Here is a 20337-nt window from a genome sequence, read left to right on the forward strand (position 1 = left end):
TTACCCAAAATGTCCATTTATTTGGCGCGTTTGATCCAGAAAAACACCGGTTCCAACTTGTGAAACGTGACTGCAAAATATCTCAAAAGTTACCTGTAAACTTTGCCAAACCATTTCAAACTACTTTTATAATACAACTTTAGGTATTTTTTAACGTAAATAATCGATAAAATTGAAGACGGGATGATCTGTGTTCAATACAGCATTAAAACAAACTGTAGCTAGCTTTCTGGTCACGCGCCTCTAACTAACAGTACACTTCCAGTGACCCTCGTTCAAGATGGCCGTACTTCTTCATTACACATAGGGAAAAACCTCAACCAATTTCTAAAGACTGTTGACATCCAGTGGAAGCGGTAGGAACTGCAAGAAGGTCAATTAGAAATCTGTGTTCCCAATGAAAATCCATTGAAAAGAGAGTGACCTAAAGAAAAAATAATCTGAATGGTTTGTCCTCTGGGTTTCGCCTGCTAAATAAGTTCTGTTATACTCACAGACATGATTCAAACAGTTTTAGAAACTTCTGAGTGTTTTCTATCCAAATCTACTAATAAAATGCATATCTTATCTTCAGGGGATGAGTAGCTGGCAGTTGAATTTGGGTATGCTTTTCATCCAAACGTGAAAATGCTGCCCCCTATCCTAGAGAAGTTAAACAACCATCACCAGCACATTAGCCACTTTAATAAATGTTACACTAGTCACTTTAATAATGCCACTTTAAGAATGTTTACACATCTTGCATTACTTGTCTCATATGTACAGTGGTTTGTCCTTTAAAAGTTTGCAGTGTACAAGCACAGCTTGCATGGTGACGCAGAATTCTATGGCACGTTATTTAAGTGTCAACCACTGTTACCATTAATGCTAGTTCGTGCTAGTTTGACCACCCGAGGGTATCTTTGAGACGCATTTGATAGCCTTCAATAGTGGCTGTACTAGAGAATTTCAAACCTTTTTTGTAAGAACATAGTGAATGGGACAGATTTTAAGAAATGTTGCTTTATTAATTGTATTAATATTATGGTGTTTCTATTCCAAGAAAAACCAAAAACCGCCTGGGTTTCTCTTAAATATGTCGCTGTACGATGTTACGGTCGTGAGTAGGCTACAGTACTGGGCTATTTAGCTAAAGAATCCCGTGTCGTGCTGTCACGTGGGAGACCGGGGTTCAATTCCCCGATGGGGAGGAAGGAGTAGGCTGTCCTTGTAAATAATAATTTGTTCTTAACTGGCTTGCCTAGTTTAGGTTAGGTTACACTAAGAGCATAACATGTCTACACCCTAATTGTATAATTGTAGTCTAACCAATACCCAAACGGAGATTCAGTGAAAATAAAAATCTCATTGATTTATCAAGACCAGTCCCCATGCTTGTTTTAGAGCAGCGCGAAACGGTGCTAAAATAGTTGTAAGCTATTGCTTCAAATCCTATTGCTTCTAACTTCAATATGCTCTTTAAATAAATAAGACCGACACCACTTTTAACAGCACATTACTCAACACTAGTGAGACTCATGTCGCCTACGTTAGGCTTACAGTATATCTAAAAATATGACGTGGCTCTCCGCCAATAATTACATATAGAGGATTGGAGGATGCTAAATTAAAACCAAAATCCGCCTCATGGGTCTCCCGGTGGCGGCCAGCATGGGTATCGAACCTGCATCTGTGGCAATGCGCCACTGGGGAGGCCCCATCCACAAAGTATCAAAATACAGTGAGGTGTCGGTAAAGGTATATTGTCCTGCTACTAGCTCATAATGGCCTATTATAATACTGCACATGGTGTCCAGGTCAGGATAACCAAAAAATGTTTTTATTAAAGACTATCAGAAAGAATGTCGGTACTTATTTATTTTAATCCAAAACCATGAATGAGTGAGTCACTCAGCTTTATGTAGGTGCCGGCTATATGACTGCCATCAAGTTGATAATATATAACGATATTTTGGAGGTTATTTTCTTTCCAAAAAATGAAAGTGAGCCATTTGTAATCTGAATAAAGGGCGAAATAATATTTGTAAAGGCCAAAACATTTATTTCTGTTTTTTAGAGGGAGAGAAACGCTGGGCCAATTGTGCACTGCCCTATGGGACCCCCAATCACAGTCGATGTGATACGTAATAATAATGATAATACTTTTTGTTGTATTCTTTTTTTTGTATTTTCTGGTGGATTAAACTGAAATTGCAACCAATCACAGCCGGTTGTGATACAGCCAACCTAACTAAGAAATACATTTGACGATAGAATTCTCCCCCTATCCTCCTTCTAGGCAAGTCTATTGTCCAGCTACCTGCTAATAGCCATAATGGCGCTGTATAACATTACCATGCGTGTTTGAAAGAGTATTTTCCAGTAAGCAACAATTTGTTTACCTTCATTAGACAACTTTGTTACAATATTTCTGTAATTCAGTGATATTTATTCCCATAGTAGTTCGTTATGGATCCATAACTAAATAAATATTGGCATTTTTAAAGAGTATTTTTATATTTATTCTATTAACGAAAGCATAAAGATGCTGATGAAGAAATACAGTACTGTACAGTATATGCTTTTACTTTTGGATAATAAAGCATTTAAAGCATTTTGAAGATATAAGCCACCGGCATTTGTTTATTAGGCTATAGCAGAACAGCATAACGGTCCGGACGGCAATTGCTCTGCCTGGTGAGCAGTTGGGTTAGACACAAATAATTTGTATCTACCTTTCCAATTACTTTCCAATTACAATTTACAAATGTGTGCTTTTCATGTCATTTTTCGTTAAATCCAGTTCGGATTTAAGTACAACTTTTGACTGATGCCTTTAGTGAGAGGTCTAATGCTTTAATATTTAATGATATCTGCCCTCCGAATTCATATCTAAGGGGCATTTTAGTTTGAACGTGCAGACTGGCACTAAGAACAGCGGGAACGTTTCCCTAGTCAGCGACATTATTAGTGCCATGCCCCTTAAAGTGTTGCTCTGTGCTACCCAGTGGGGCGGGGTGGGGATATTTGATATAATGTGATATTTCAGGTTTTTGCTTTGTCATTATGGGGTATTGTGTGTAGGTTGATGAGGGGGAAAACGATTTCATCCATTTTAGAATAATGCATCCATTATCTTTTTTAAGTCAAGGGGTCTGAATACTTTCGGAAGGCACTATATGTTCTTATAGAAAAGTGTAGTATTTCTGTGTGGTCTCCCCTCAGCTTTCCAAACAGAAGGATAGGATGAGACAGCTAGAGGAGGAGGTAAAGAAACAGGAGGCGGAACAGAGGATAGCAGAAGAAGAGTGGAGGAAGAGAGAGGAAGAACACAGACAGAGAGAGCTGGAGAGGAAGAGGGAGGAAGATGAAAGGAAAGAGAAGCAGAGGAAGAGAGAAGAGGAGAGAAGGAAAGAGAAGCAGAGTAAGAGAGAGGATGAGAGACAACATGATGAGGACCAGAGACTGAAAGAGGAGGAGCACAGAAAGAGAGAAGAGAAGTGGAAGAAGAGAGAGGAGGAACAGAGAGAGGCCTGGGCCCTTGCTAGGAAGGAATGGGAGGAGAAGGCATCCAATTTGAATGCTGAGGTAAGGGGTGAGGTAGATAAGATTGGTAGCCTTAGGCACAGATATTGGATCAGCTTACCATCCCTCAATCCTATCCTTAAACATTAGGCAGAAAAATTATAAAATGACCTTAGTTCAGTGTCTTGGGGCAACTGTTTGGCCCTGAGGTGACCAGAGGGATGAGGAGTCTTTCAACCATATGGCCCAGTTAATGTGGGGGCTCTCTCTTTCTCTCCTCCTTCCTCTCTTTCTCTTTCCATCTTTCTCCCTACAATGTGGTTAATGTCCCATGTACCTTCACTCATACATTCTATGCATTTTTCATGATCCCCTCCCTTAATGTGCTATGTAATGGAATAAGCACCACCACACCCAGTCACAGACTGAAATGTCATTAGGAATATTAGAATACTTCTGCTTATATGAATATACAATGCGAGAACATGGGCAACGTAACTGCCATTAGGGTGCAATCTTCATAACCACTCTTTCCCTCTCTTTCAATTATCTTTCTTTCATTCACTCTTTCATTCTGTCCCTCTTTCCTCTCCCCTGGTTTTTGTTCCGTTATCTATTATTAGTTCTACGGTCAGGGTAGTTAAGGTTAAGACTATGGTTAGTGGTTGAATCACATTTGTTGTTCAGAAATCACTACACTTGTATTCTATTATAATATGGCCAGATCACAACCTTGGCATGACTCACAATACTTTCTCTACCTCTTGGTCATCCACTTACACTCTCAATGTCATAAGGTTAGACACTCAATGTCAAGGGGTTAGACACTAAGTATCATAACAGTATACAGTATAATGTTGCTGCAATATCATTATGTAAGAAGGCAGTACATGGTTGACTGGACTTCTATGTTTTTACTTCCTGTTCTTTGTGTAATATCTACAAAAAAAAAGTATTTTCCTACACAGGATGCCTCACAACCTTGTTCTTATGTAAGTACAAGGCCTAGTGATCTTTAAATGATTTAAACAACAACCTGTAAACGTTTCCTTATATGGCGTTAGTGAAATGTGCCCCTCAGTTCTCTTAGTTTTATTAGAGCCTTCTGTCAATTTGTTGTTTTTTGAATTTACAATTCTTCTTGACTGTCTAGCTTTTATTTTGGTCATTGTTAGTTCTCAAAGATTATATTTTTGAAAAATATAGAAGTCTAGGTTCATTATCTTTTCTACATACTTTGTATCTGGTTTTAGTTGTTTAAGTTTACACAGAAAATGTTCTTACATCCCAAAATGAATCAATAAATACAAAATATTACACTCTTTGGACTTAAGCGACCCGAAAAAACTTTTGCCAGAAAACTTCCTGCATTAGAGTCGGTTAGGTGAGTCAGATTTAGCCACTTCCTGTGTGGATAGAAAGCCTTTGTTTTATTTAGCCTAGCTTAGGATGCAATTTATATAAAGATTGGTTATCATTCGGCACTTGGGTTCATAAATAAGGATTAGCCATAGAAGTGATTTTGAAGTGTGTGGTGACAACATTTCAGAGTTTCATCTTGCTCGAAAAGGAGATATTTTATTATCTAAATTCAATACTCAAACTTCATGGTCACTCTTTCTGTCTCTTTTGTCTCTTTCTGTCTCTTTTGTCTTTGTCTCCTCTTCATTTCGATGATGTTCAGCCACATTCTTCATACTTCTCCTTTTCTCCTGTCGAAGGTCTTTTGCCTTTCTCCTCCGTTGTGTAAACCAAGACAAAATACAGTAAACGACAAAAACAAGCAGAAAAGAACGGGTGAGTCATGTTAATTCAGACCCTAAGACCTCACCCCTCACCCCCCCCTCATCTTAGCACAACCGCTCAAAATGAATCTACAAAGTATTGATTTGCGAGGAAAGCGTTAGCCTCACGATGCAGCCGCATATTAATACTGCTGGCCTTGTCTTCCGTCTCCTACTTACCGCTCTTCATATCTTCATAATTGATTAATGTTCCTTTGTGAAGTACAGATGAATAATGCATTACTCGGCTCGCTTCCCTGCGGCTGACGAGAGCATGTTTAATTTCACTGAATGAAGCCGAGCTCTAGCTTTTGTCCTACTCGTGTGCTGTCGTAGTGTGTTGTGTGTTGTACAGAGACAGGAGTGGTCACTTGTGTGTTGATGCTTTGAGAAGGTGTCTCCTTGAGCTGACAGAGAGCAGGGGTCTCGACGCGTGGCCCTGGGGCTGTTTGTGGCCCGCCTTCTGATTTGTATCTATCCAATATACATACTGTATCTAATTCACTTGTGGTTTTAACACCAGCCTCTATGAATATAATTATGTTTGATGTATGTAGGATTATGTAGAATTATGTAGGGTAAATTATAATTCACGAAATCCTTGTTTTATATAGGTAATGAAGCAACAGTTAGGCCTATGTTCTGAGCATACAGATTTTAAGATAATTTTTCTTGCCTTTTTAATGACCAATGTCTGTTGCAAAATGACTTGAAACCACTGCTGGGGCAGGCAGAGAGAGAGAAACGGAGGCTGGCACAGTCTGGCACTACACAGCTCATCTGGCTAACGATGCTAATTATGCTAAACTGGCCTAATGATGATGAGGGATTAAAGAGCCCTCTCACACACACGATAAGAGACAGAAAGTGAGAGAGAGAATCACAAACTGTCACTGGATAGAGCTCATCATGTTAATGATAATGAGTGGCTGAAGAGCCAGTGAATTTGTGCATGCATGGTGAGAAGCCACCTGATGGTGAACAGCTGTTGATGAATGGCAGTTAATTTTTCTCCCTTCTCTGCCCCCCCCCCCCCCCCCCCCACCCGCTCTCTTCAGTGCCAGCTTGCCTTCGCTGGGGTTTCATTGAACGTATGCCAGCAAACGAGACTCAGCAAATTGAATAAACGCTACTTATCCTGTAACGAAGAGCCTAATTAAATATGCAAATGAGGCTATGAATGAGGGCTCTCAAGAGGGTTTCATGTTTGATTTCCAGTCCTCTTTCTCTCTTTCTCTCGCTCTCTCTCCCTCTGTGTGCGTGCGTGTGTGCATGCTTGTGTGCTACTGCTGAGTAAGATGTGAGTGGAGAGGGACAGATGTTACTGTGTGTGCTCTGGGACATTCAATATGTCTGTAGTGGTGTCTGTTTATTTGAAGTCCAAGGACTCTTCCCCTCTAATAGTGCAATGGGTTTCCTTTAGTTTAGTCAGCTAGGGCGTTCCTTAGTCTCTGACCATATGAAAGACAGACAGACAGACAGTGTTCAGGCTCCAGTTAGCGGTGGCAGGACAGATGCAGAGAGAGAGAGTAGGACAGACGAAGATTCATGTCTGACAGGAAAACTCCTCCCATCTGTAACCGCCACCCTCACAAAGTCAAACCAAAAGCTCTCTTAATTTACATCTCTGTCTCTGCGTGTGTTTGGGCTGTGTCGTTGCAGAGTGCGTTGTAGATATGGATTGGTTTTGACTGTCTGGTTGTGCAGATGGATGGGTTATGCAGTGCGGTCAATGTTAAATACGAGGGGAGTCTTCTGCTCTGCTGTGGGTAGTTTTATAGTGTCTGGAAGGGTTCATCATTAGAATCAGATGATATCATGGTTACAATCATCGTCATCAAACAGCAGTTGGGTGATTTGCACATCCCAAGGATCCAAACCTTGTATATGCACCCACTGTAATGTAGCCCAAGTGACTTTGGAAACTGTTTTTTTGTTGTTGGCCAAAACAGTGAGAACAAAGAAAGAGAAGCCCACTCACACGGTTCTGTAAATGCTGCTTCCTGGTGCTTCATTCCTGCACCACAATACACAACATTTTAGGTCACAGTCTTTGGTCACCTGATCATCTTCCACTTCCAATTTTCTCATTCGACCCCTCTCCTCTCCCTGCATCAATTTCTCAGTTCTCAACCAACTTGTGTGATTAAACATTTGCTTTGTCTTTAGTTAGAGCCAAGGCACTTTCCTTCTGTTGTTAAATCTAAAGTACTTCAGAGTTAATCCAATTTCTTAAGTGAAGTCCTCACCTTTCTCCACTTAGCATAAACATTAGCCTAGCCATTAGCTGAGCTAATGCACTAATGAAAGAGAGTGCCTTTAGTTTGACTGGGACGTTATAGCGCTCTATATAGAGCACTGAATGCTAACCACAGCAACTGCATGTTTAAAGGCAGGGACTAGCGCAGGACTACAACACGCTTTGCTAACTACAGCGTGTTCTAATGGAATGCTAATGCTATTTTTATTTTTATGCTAATGCTACATGCTAATCGCTGAGTCAGCTGCTGTGTGCCCTTCTCTTATTAGGTAAACTGATTTAACCCAGATTAGACACACATACTCTGAATATCAATTGCTTGACCTGGCTGTAAACTAGATTAAGTTGACATGTTCCCATCCAGGTATAAAAAAAGCCACGATGCTGCATTTCTATGCACTTTCCTTTATGTCATGCTATTTATGACATTAACTAAACTGAGGCCTCTATATTCATCTGCCGGTAAGGACACGCAAGTCTCAAATGCACGTTAGTTTGCAATTTTGTTATGTAAAAACTGGCGCACTAGCATTTTCCATCCCTTACGCCAGGTTTGTCAATTTACCTGTCTAACATCCGCTCTCTTGCTCTGAGGTGGGAGGGGTGGGAATATTTTGGATATTTAAGACCGACCAAAAGCTGGTCTTACCTATAACACAATTGGTTATGGCATTGATTTTGCCAGCGGAGGCCCGCACAGTAACCTTATGTACATCACCAACATTTTATAAAAATATCCCGAGCAGCAAAACAGTCAAGACATTCCTGTTTTTTATTTATATTGTACATTATTTTTGTCCAGCTTCTGTGAAATGTTTGGACTCATTATGTGCGATGCCCATTGCATGAAAGGTGTCAGTGACTGTAGGACATTAAATTTAAATAACATTAAGTTATTTAAAAAGGCTGCTTATTGTTTTTTGTTCATCATTTTGTAAAAATTTGCATCTTCCACCTTCCTCTGTCGGACCGAACTTTCAAATTTTGGGAATTCAGATCGCTGTCCGTGGTGCTGAATCCGCTTCTAGGCTATATTTGCCTGTATGTTTACCTTTCACGTGAGAAAGTCACTAGGGCTACTGGCCATATCAACCGTGATGATAGGCAATAGCTATATACACTGAGTGTACAAAACATTAAGAACACCTTCCTAATATTAAGTTGCACCCTCTCCTTTTGCCCTCAGAACAGCCTTAATTTGTCTGGGGCATGGACTCTACAAAGTGTTCAATAGGGATGCTGGCCCATGTTGACTCCAATGCTTCCCACAGTTGTTTGAAGTTGGCTGGATGTCCTTTGGGTGGTGGACCATTCTTGACACACATAGGAAACTGTTGAGCATAAAAAACACAGAAGCGTTTTTCCCATTCACCCTCTGAATGGGACACATACACAATCCATGCCTCAATTGTCTCAAGGCTTGGAAATCATTTAACCTGTCTCCTCCCCTTCATCTACACTGATTTAAAGTGGATTTAACAAGTGACATCAATAAGGGATCATAGTTTTCTTTCACCTGGATTCACCTGGTCAGTCTGTGTCATGGAAAGAGTTCCTCATGTTTTGTACAGTCTGTGTATATTTCAGAGCAGTAACGGTGAGTGGACATCGCCCCTTTTCTCTTTATATTAGATCTGTTTCCAGCTCCTGTCAAAAGTTTGGATGTGCGTGTCACCCTCCATATTCTACGTTGTCATAGGCCTAATATTATATTCCCACAGGGAGCAATTATGGTGCCTGTAACTATATTTAGACATAGCCTATTCAAAACAAGTTGTTACATTTGATTAGAATTTGATTAGAATTATTCACTTTATTTTTTAGGACCTTATCAATAGTGAATTTAATATGGCTTATTGACAACGTTAGGCATTTCCATGGCTCAGACGTAATGCATTTTACAGTATGCCTATATCAGTGTGAATGCTATGTTAACAATGTATTTACATTTTGAAGCCATGCAATTACTGTTCAAAAACATGTTCAACATATTAAGCAAATATGAGATAGTTCTACTTGTTGTTATTTTGATTCTGTAGGCTATTTAACAAACAAGGCTATAACGGACTAACATTTGAATTGGAGTTGATGACAACACAATACATAAAATACCATAAATACACAACTTGAAGCAATCACATATTTGGAGCACGTTCTGATTGGCCAGTAAGGGGTCAAGCCTTGACACACCTTCAACTTGTTTGTTCATCAAAACCCAGCCAATGTGATGCACCATTCTTCTCAAGGTAAGGTCACTATTTGTCCATTGACCAAAATGCCACAAAAACATCACTTTGATTAAAAACAATTATCTAAAAAATGTCAAGGGATGTATTTTCGATCCCAGGTCAAATTGTTTGACATTCTATTAGGACGATGTAACTTTAAAATAGAAATCACCTCAAATGTTTTTCCTTTTCTTTCTCCATGGCTCTGTCCAGAAACAGCTCCTAGCCCCTAGACACAAATGATTTGATGGATGGATGGATAGATAGATAGATAGGCTAGGTGGGATTTTTGCCATTGCTTATAGGCCTATCAGAGAGAAAGGTGGAGCTCGTACCATATTTAAATGCTACTACCATATTCAAATGCCATACCAATAAGGCATTTGCCTAAAAAGCACTGGGCCTTAGTTCTATTATCTCTGTTAAAACCCCCTAGAGTTGATGTCCACACCCCCACAGAAATCGAATTAGCATAATACAAAAATCCCCAGCAAAATCTGTCTGTTTAAACTAGAGATATCTGGAGGTTGTTTTTGCGTGGGCAGCGGCTCAATCCACCGCATCCGCCAATGTCGGCCTTCTGCGGTGGAAGGTGGCCGGGGTTATGGGGTACAGCAGTGTTTGACAGAAAACGGTTTGGCCTACAATCTAATATGCCCACTCTATGTAAAGACGAGACAATCCTCACAAGACTCCTCTAATGGTAGACTGGTACCAGTTTAAAACATTTATGGAAGTATATATGGAAGTAGTTTAGTGCCAAAAATAAGAGGTTTGTAATAGCTGTCGCTCTCCTCATCCTCAGATGAGGTGAGGAGAGAAGGATCTTCGGACCAAAATGCGGAGTCAGGGAAATAAGCCATTTTTATTACAAATACGACGTAGACTAAACAAAACAAAACACTTTCAAAACTTACAAAATAACAAAACGATGTTGACGCAACCTGAACATAAACTTACATAGACAAACGTAAACTCACGAACAGGAACGGACATCGAAACATAACGAACAGCCAAACAGCTCCAAAAGTGAATACATCGAACATAACGAAGACATCACAGGAGACAATCACCCACAAATAAACAGTGAGAAATGCCCTACCTAAATATGACTCTTGATTAGAGGAAAATGCAAACCACCTGCCTCTAATCAAGAGCCATACCAGGCAAACCGAAACCAACATAGAAACAGATAACATAGACTGCCCACCCAAAACACATGCCCTGACCAAAAACACATAAAAACTAACATAAATAGGTCAGGACTGTTACAGTACCCCCCCCCCCAAGGTGCGAACGCCGGGCGCACCAGCACAAAGTCCAGGGGAGGGTCCGGGTGGGCAGTTGACCACGGTGGTGGTTCCGGTTCAGGACGCTGTCCCCGCACCACCATAGTCACTCCCCTCTTCTTTCTACCCCTTCCACTGACCACCCAAACATTACCTTCCCCTAAATAAACAGCTAGCACCGGAACAAGGGGCAGCACCGGGACAAGGGGTAGCACCGGGACAAGGGGCAGCACAAAAACAAGGGGCAGCACCAGGATAAGGACCATCACCGGAATAAGGGGCAGCACCGGGACAAGGGGCAGCACCGGGACAAGGGGCAGCACCGGGACAAGGGGCAGCACCGGGACAAGGGGCAGCACCGGGACAAGGGGCAGCACCGGGACAAGGGGCAGCACCGGGACAAGGGGCAGCACCGGGACAAGGGGCAGCACCGGGACAAGGGGTCGTCCCCGAGGCCGGTGTCGACGCGCTGCTGGAGCCGCGCGTCAGGGGGGGGGTAATGTCACGACTTCTGCCGAAGTCGTTGCCTCTCCTTGTCCGGGCGGTGTTCGGCGGTCGACTTCACCGGTCTTCTAGTCATCATCGATCCATTTTTCATTTTCCATTGGTTTTGTCTTGTCTTCCCACACACCTGTTGTCAATCCCATTTCATTACCTGTTGTGTATTTAACCCTCTGTTTCCCTTCATGTGTTTGTCAGAGATTGTTCGTTGTCTAGTGTTGTGTTGTTTGTGTATAGGTGTGCGTTGGGTATTCGTACCCAGATTTTTGTATTATATTTTTCGTGAGTGTTATGGAGTTAATTACTGGGACTTCTATTAAAGTACTCCATGCTACACTCTATTTTTGACTCTCCTGCGCCTGACTTCCTCTGCCACCTATACACGCCGCTGTGACAAGGTTAAATATGGGTCCCTAAAAATTTAAATCCTGACCTTTCTTATATCGCTCACATGTACAGTAGGACAGACACTTTAAAACAAACCTCCTTTTGACTATCTGTTTTTCCATGTATGAATCTGTTATTCAATGTGTTTCTATGGGCTAATAGCAGTAAGGCTAAATTCAGTGTTTCATCAAATAGCTAAATGATCCTTGGTCTGACCATCTTAAAACATTTCCATATTTTAGCTTCGTAGAACCCCCCCCCCCCCCATAGACTCTTAAGGATTGACGTTGTGTTGACCTGGTTCCAGGGCTCCGTAGTCCGCTGCTTTTGTCTTCCGCATGGCCAGTCTCCCAGTCACCCCTGTAGCCACCCTCTGAACCAAGCCTAATCGATCACCATGCCAATCTACATTCTCCACACAGCATGACCAAGTCTCACAATCTTATATTTTACTGATTTAGGTTGTAGACCCCCCCCCAGATATAAAATGTCAATTTCATTGGTTTAATATCTGAGGGAATATGGACAGGTGTGTGTGTGTGTGTGTGTGTGTGTGTGTGTGTGTGTGTGTGTGTGTGTGTGTGTGTGTGTGTGTGTGTGTGTGTGTGTGTGTGTGTGTGTGTGTGTGTGTGTGTGAGAGAGAGAGAATGAGGGAGGGCACAATATGAAACATCAAAGGGGAAGCTTTTTTGCTGATGCACGAATCACAGTCAAATGAATATATTAATGTGGAACCAATTACCTTAGGGAAATGTTGTCTGTATGCTGGTTTTACCAACACGCTCCTCATCTTTGGCAAAGCTGAGAACAGCGAGGGAAGGCCTAAAGCGACAGACTAAGCTGGCGGAGTTAGTTTTCCTTACATTTTCAATTTACTACATTTCCATGTTTTCTACTGGTGTGAACATTGAATTAATCCGGAAATAGAAAATACAAATAAACATTGCTATTGTTCTACAATGAATTGGCTTGGATTCACTTTGAGTTCTGGCAGAAGGGGGCAGTGCAGTAGAATAGTGTCCTGTAGTAACATGTTGAGGTCTCTACCGTTCTAGATAAATGACTTCAACACACTTCAGCTAGACCCCTAGCTGCTCTTTAAAGCCTCTTCTAATTCAGTGTTAAAGCACTGATAATAGACTAAAACGCAAACACACACACAGTATATCAGTGTTAAAGCACTGATAATAGACCCACATCCACATTGATTGGCCTTCATACGTTTACAGCTCACTTTAATTGCCTTAAAAAAGACCATTAGTCAGCTGTGTGTGTGTGTGTGTGTGTGTGTGTGTGTGTGTGTGTGTGTGTGTGTGTGTGTGTGTGTGTGTGTGTGTGTGTGTGTGTGTGTCCATCGACAGAAAGCCCTATTGATTTATCAGCTTCAGGATTTGTCTTGTCCCTCCGTACATAAAAAGTCTGCATGTGCTTTTCAGAAAGGGAAATGGCCCCCATCGACTCCCTTAACTTGAGCCCAAACGCTAAAGATTTTTGGATAAGCTGGCTCATTACTTAAGCTGAAATCAATAGGCAGGATCATGGTGGGAGCATGCTCTAGTGAATGAACAGAGCAGGGAGGGATATAGCCCTGTTCTGGCTGGGGAGATGGGGTGTGATGGGCTCCACTCATCCCTGTCCTGTCTCGGTTGGGTCTGGTCGATGTCTGGGGGTAGTGGAGTGAGGATGGCTGGAGGCGTCATATAGTGGTCTCTCTTTCTCTCTCTCTTTCTCTTTCTCTCTGCGTTTTACCTACGCTAACATGCACTATCTCTGCCAAAAAATACCTTAATACTCAGATTAATTTAGCAGGTCTCTGTTTTAATTGTTCCTTTCTGTTTCTTTTTGTGTCTGTTCCAGGTGGAGAGTGTCAGGGAGGAGGAAGAGAGACAGAGGAGGGAGATTCTGACTCTCAGACAGAGAGAGAAGACTCTTCTATCAGAGGTAGGTAGAGATAGGGCTGGTGTTGGAGTTGGGGATAGGGTAGTTTGAATATCTGTCTCTGTCTACCTCTGTGTGTGTGTGTGTGTGTGTGTGTGTGTGTGTGTGTGTGTGTGTGTGTGTGTGTGTGTGTGTGTGTGTGTGTGTGTGTGTGTGTGTGTGTGTGTGTGTGTGTGTGTGTGTGTGTGTGTGTGTGTGTGTGTGTGTGTTAGCTGCAGACCCAGGAGAGGAGGCTGTGTGAGACCCAGAGAGAGAGCAGAATGAGGGTGGAGGACACGGCTCGGCTACAGTCTCAGCTGCATCAAGTCCAGAGCTCTCACACGCAAACTATGCGCCAGGTACATACACACACACACACACACACACTTCCATGTGCACACAATAGATACAGCTCACACAGGCTTACCACACACACACACACTACTCCAGATGTAATGGAGAACTTGTTTGTTTGTCAACATGTGTGTTGTCACCCTCCAAACCACACTCCCGCTCCCCACTCCTCCCTCCCTCCTCTCCTCTGCTAAGGTGTCCCTTTGTTCCCCCGCTCATAAATATGGAAGATGCCTGATGAGATTCACGGACAAGAAAAGAATCAAAATCTATTGTTGCGTGTCCTTTCCCCGTGTAAAGTTTGCTTTAAATGTCACACATTAGCATGTGAACTTTTAAATGAGCTTGTTTGCTCACTGACGTGGGCCATGTAAATAGCCATATTGAATATAGTACAGGGAGGCGTTGGAGAGGGGGACAGATTTGGCCGTCGCACCGTCAATTAGGCCTCGCCAGGGGAATCTAGCGCCAAACAGCCCCATCGACTGACCGTGTCTCACTTTCACACACACACACACACGCTCGCACACACACACACACACACACACACACACACACACACACACACACACACACACACACACACACACACACACACACACACACACACACACACACACACACACACACACACACACACACACACACACACACACACACCAGACCTAAATAGTCTCTCTGAATCCTCCCTGATGGCTTGTGTTTTTTGGGGGAGTTTGATTGACAAGCATCACTCCCAATATGAATCTGCTAATGTATTATTCACATCTCACCTCCCCTTGGAGGAATGTGTGTGTGTGCTTGTTCGTTCGTCACAAAGCCATCACTAATGCTGTCAAAAACAGGCTCAGGAAACAAAAGCATCATGATTATTTCTCGTCACATTGCATTAGATTATGTCTTGTGAAGACGTTACCATTTAGTTATGCAACAAGGATCTCCTCTGTTAGAACATATGTTTCAAGTTTTAATGTCACATGCACAAGCACAGTGCCTGGATACAGCCACATATACCACAAAACCCTGAGGTACCTTATTGCTATTATAAACTGGTTACCAACGTAATTAGAGCAGTCAAAATAAATGTTTTGTCAAACCCGTGGCTGTCAGCCAATCAGCATTCAGGGCTCTAACCACCATATTTACAATCAGCAGGGATACTGGAGTGATAGAGGTAGAAAAGTATAGGGGTCACTAGGCATCAGGATGTAAGATAAACAGAGTAGCAGCAGTGTATAGGATTATTGTACAGTTGAAGTCGGAAGTTTACATACACTTATGTTGGAGTCATTAAAACTTGTTTCTCAACCACTCCACAAATTTCTTGTTAACAAACTATAGTTTTGGAAAGTCGGTTAGGACATATACTTTGTGCATGACACAAGTCATTTTTCCAACAATTGTTTACAGACTATTAGATTATTTCACTTAGAATTCACTGTATCACAATTCCAGTGGGTCAGAAGTTGACATACACTAAGTTGACTGTACCTTTAAACAGCTTGGAAAATTCCAGAAAATTACATCATGGCTTTAGAAGCTTCTGATAAGCTAATTGACATCATTTGAATCAATTGGAGGTGTTCCTGTGGATGTATTTCAAGGCCTACCTTCAAACTCAGTGCCTCTTTGCTTGACATCATGGAAAATCAAACGAAATCAGCTAAGACCTCAGAAAAAGAATTGTAGACCTCCACAAGTCTGGTTTATCCTTGGGAGCAATTTCCAAATGCCTGAATGTACCACGTTCATCTGTACAAACAATAGTACGCAAGTATAAACACCATGAGACCACGCAGCCGTCATACCACTCAGGAAGGAGACGCGTTCTCCTAGAGATGAACGTGCTTTGGTGTGAAAAGTGCAAATCAATCCAAGAACAACGGCAAAGGACCTTGTGAAGATGCTGGAGGAAACAGGTACAAAAGTATCTATATCCACAGTAAAACGAGTCCTATATCGACATAACCTGAAAGGCCACTCAGCAAGGAAGAAGCCAATGCACCAAAACTGCCATAAAAAAGCCAGATTACGGTTTGCAACTGCACACGGGGACAAAGATCGTACTTTTTGGAGAAATGTCCTCTGGTCTGATGAAACAAAAATAGAACTGTTTGGCCATAATGACCATCGTTATGTTTGGAGGAAAAAGGGGGTGGCTTGCAAGCCGAAGAACACCATCCCAACCATGAAGCACGGGGGTGGCAGCATCATGGTGTGGGGGTGCTTTGCTGCAGGAGGGACTGGTGCACTTCACAAAATAGATGGCATCATGAGGCAGGAAAATTATGTGGATATATTGAAGCAACATCTCAAGACATCGTTCAGGAACATAAAGCTTGGTCGCAAATGGGTCTTCCAAATGGACAATGACCCCAAGCATACATCTGAAGTTGTGGCAAAATGGCTTAAGGACAACAAAGTCAAGGTATTGGAGTGGCCATCACAACACCCTGACCTCAATCCTATAGAAAATCTGTGGGCAGAACTGAAAAAGCGTGTAAAGAGCGAGAAGGTCTAAAAACCTGACTCAGTTTCACCAGCTCTGTCAGGAGGAATGGGCCAAAATTCACCCAACTTATTGTGGGAAGCTTGTGGAAGGCTACCTGAAATGTTTGACCGAATTTAAAGGCAATGGTACCAAATACTAATTGAGTGTATGTTAACTTCTGATCCACTGGGAATGTGATGAAAGAAATAAAAGCTGAAATAAATAATTCTCTGTACTGTTATTCTGACATTTTACATTCTTAAAATAAAGTGGTGATCCTAACTGACCTAAGATAGAGAATTTTTACTCTAATTAAATGTCAGGAATTGTGAAAAACTGAGTTTAAATGTATTTGGCTAAGGTGTATGTAAACTTCTGACTTCAACTGTATGTGAGTGGGTTTGTGTGTGTAGGTAGAGTCAGTATAAATATACAGTACCAGTCAAAAGTTTGGACACACTTACACTTTCAAGGGTTTTTATTTATCTTTACTATTTTCTACATTGTAGAATAATAGTGAAGACATCAAAATTATGAAATAACACATATGGAATCATGTAGTAACCAAAAAAGTGTTAAACAAATCCAATTATATTTTATATTTGAGATTCTTCAAAGTAGCCACCCTTTGCCTTGATGACAGATTTGCACACTTTTGGCATTCTCTCAACCAGCTTCACCTGGAATGCTTTTTCCAACAGTCTTGAAGCAGTTCCCACATATGCTGAGCACTTTTGGCTGCTTTTCCTTTACTCTGCGGTCAAACTCATCCCAAAACATCTGTGGGGCCAGGTCATCTGATGCAGCACTCTGTCACTGTCCTTCTTGGTCAAATAGCCCTTATACAGCCTGGAGGTGTCTTGAATTCTAAATAAATCACTGACATTTTCACCAGCAAAGCACCATCACACCTCCTCCTCCATGCTTCACAGTGGGAACCACACATGCAGAGATCATCCGTTCACCTACTCTGCGTCTCACAAAGACACAGTGGGTTGGACTCATCAGACTAAAGGACAGATTTCCACCGGTCCAATGTCCATTGCTTGTGTTTCTTGGCCCAAGCAAGTCTCTTCTTCTTTTTGGTGTCCTTTAGCAGTGGTTTCTTTGCAGCAATTCGACCATGAATGCTTGATTCACGCAGTCTCCTCTGAACAGTTGATGTTGAGATGTGTCTGTTACTTGAACTCTGTGAAGCATTTATTTGGGCTGCAATTTCTGAGGCCGGATAACTCTAATGAACTTATCCTCTGCAACAGAGGTAACTCTGGGTCTTCCATTCCTGTCACGATCCTAATGAGAGTCAGTTTCGTCATAGTGCTTGATGAATTTTGCGGCTGTACATGAAGAAACTTTCACATTTTTTAAAATGTTCTGCATTGACTGACCGTCATTTCTTATTTTCTTAATCTCTCTTGGGTATGTGATATGTTAGCGTCCCACCTCTTCAACAACCAGTGAAACTGGGCGCCAAATTCAAATACAGAAATACTCATTATAAATATTCAGAAAACAAAACATATTTTACATAGGTTTAAAGATGAACTTCTTGTGAATCCAACCACGGTGTCAGAATTTAAAAAATGCTTTACGGCGAAAGCATATCTTACGATTATTTGAGAACATAGCCCAGCAGACAAATCATTACAAACAGTAACCAGCCAAGTAGAAGTTACACAAGTCAGAAATAGAGATAAAATTAATCCTTTACCTTTGATGATCTTCATATGGTTGCACACAGCAGACATTCATTTACTCAATACATGTTCCTTTTGTTCGATAAAGTCTCTTTATATCCAAAAACCTCAGTTTTGTTCGCGTGTTTTCTTCAGTAATCCACAGGCTCAAACACAGTCAAAACAGGCAGACAAAAAAATCCAAATTGTATCCGTAAAGTTTATAGAAACATGTCAAACGATGTTTATATTCAATCCTCAGGTTGTTTTTAGCCTATATAATTGATAATATTTCAACCGGATAATAACGTCGTCAATATGAAAAGTAAACAAGAAAGGCACTCTCTCGGTTGCGCGCATGAAAAAGCTCTGTGACACTTTAGGGTCCACTCATTCAGACTGCACTTACTTCCTCATTTTTCAGAATACAAGCCTGAAACAATTTCTAAATACTGTTGACATCTAGTGGAAGGCATAGGAACTGCAATTTGAGTCCTATGTCAATGGATACTGTAATGGCATTGAATAGAAAACTACAAAACCAAAAGAAAAAATACTTCCCGAATTGATTTTTCTCAGGTTTTCGCCTGCCAAATCAGTTCTGTTATACTCACAGACACTATTTTAACAGTTTTGGAAACTTTAGAGTGTTTTCTATCCAAATATATCAGTTATATGCATATCATATCTTCTACCTCATGAAGCGAGAATGCCAACAGTGTGAAAACCTGTCAAGGCAAAGGGTGGCTACTTTGAAGAATCTCAAATATAAAATATATTTGTTTAATACTTTTTTGGTTACTACATGATTCCATATGTGTTATTTCATAGTTTTGATGTCTTCACTGTTATTCTACAATGTAGAAAATCGTAAAAAGAAAGAAAAACCCTGTAATGAGTAGGTGTGTCCAAACGTTTGACTGGTACTGTATGTGCATGTTATATGTGTGTGAGCAGATGATGGAATTTATTTTTGTGTGTGTCCGTGTGAGTGTTTAGGGCCCTGTGAATGTGCATACAGACAGTGCAAAAAATATAAATAAATTACAAGCGTCAACTCTGATAGTCTGTGTAGCCATTTTGTTATCTATTTAGCCGTTTTATGGCTTGGGAATATAAGCTGTTCAGGACCCTGTACCTATGGCCGTGCGGTAGCAGAGAGAACCGTCTATGGCTTGGGTGACTGGAGTCTTTTAACAATTTTCCGGGCCTTCCTTTCACACCACCTGATATAGAGGTCCTGGATGGCAGGGAGCTCGGCCCCAGTGAGGATATGGATAGATGCAGGGAGGGCAGAGTGTACATGTTTGTATTGCAACCTATTCAGTATCTCCGTAGTATCAAGAAACACAGCTGGATATTAGTCAGACTTATTATATAGCTCCTGTCTCTAGGTAGTATTGGCAAGATGAGAGTTGATGTCATTACATTGCCTATTCGCTCCGTGTATAAGAAGGATTTAATGTCTGCCAGCCTCAGCGTCAATGAGTAGCTGTAATTTGGGTCCTCGGCTGTGTGTGCCTACGAGTTCAATATAAACTACATGTAAACATTTGTTTTGCACAGTGAACATGTAAACCCCTCCAACCCAGAACCTCTAGGCACACAACCAGCCAGTCAGGTCCAGTGTTCTGTGATAAGCAGCGGTTCTGATCAGACGCTACAGAGCCATAATCATGTTTGTGCCACTGAATTCTTTAACCTTTCCGTGACCCTTCAGGATGCCAGCGGGCCAATCACAAAGCATAATTGAATCACTCCGGCAGGCAGCTCCCTGACTGATGAAAAAATTAAATTGAAGGTGAAATATGAATAGGACAGAGAGAGAGGGAGTGAGACGGGGATCCTAGGCAATCCTACCTTTTTACTCTCTCACGTACTCATGCGTGCGTGCACAAACATGTGAATGTGAATGCACATACAAAGTAATCATACCTTTTCAAATC

The 20337-nt window shown here is 41.5% G+C and overlaps 1 protein-coding gene across 4 annotated transcripts in view; it reads left to right on the forward strand.

Annotated features, from left to right (window-relative positions):
- The window catches only part of LOC129822972 (trichohyalin-like), a 156121-nt gene that overhangs the window by 37851 nt on the left and 97933 nt on the right, over positions 1 to 20337 (forward strand). For all 4 annotated transcript variants that reach the window (XM_055881585.1, XM_055881586.1, XM_055881588.1 and 1 more), the window contains exons 6-7: positions 13811 to 13894; positions 14104 to 14229. In XM_055881585.1, coding sequence (XP_055737560.1) covers positions 13811 to 13894; positions 14104 to 14229 — 210 coding nt within the window. The remainder of the gene's footprint in view (positions 1 to 13810; positions 13895 to 14103; positions 14230 to 20337) is intronic.

The sequence above is a fragment of the Salvelinus fontinalis genome, chromosome 25, assembly GCF_029448725.1.
Source record: "Salvelinus fontinalis isolate EN_2023a chromosome 25, ASM2944872v1, whole genome shotgun sequence".
Classification (NCBI taxonomy): Eukaryota; Metazoa; Chordata; class Actinopteri; order Salmoniformes; family Salmonidae; genus Salvelinus; species Salvelinus fontinalis.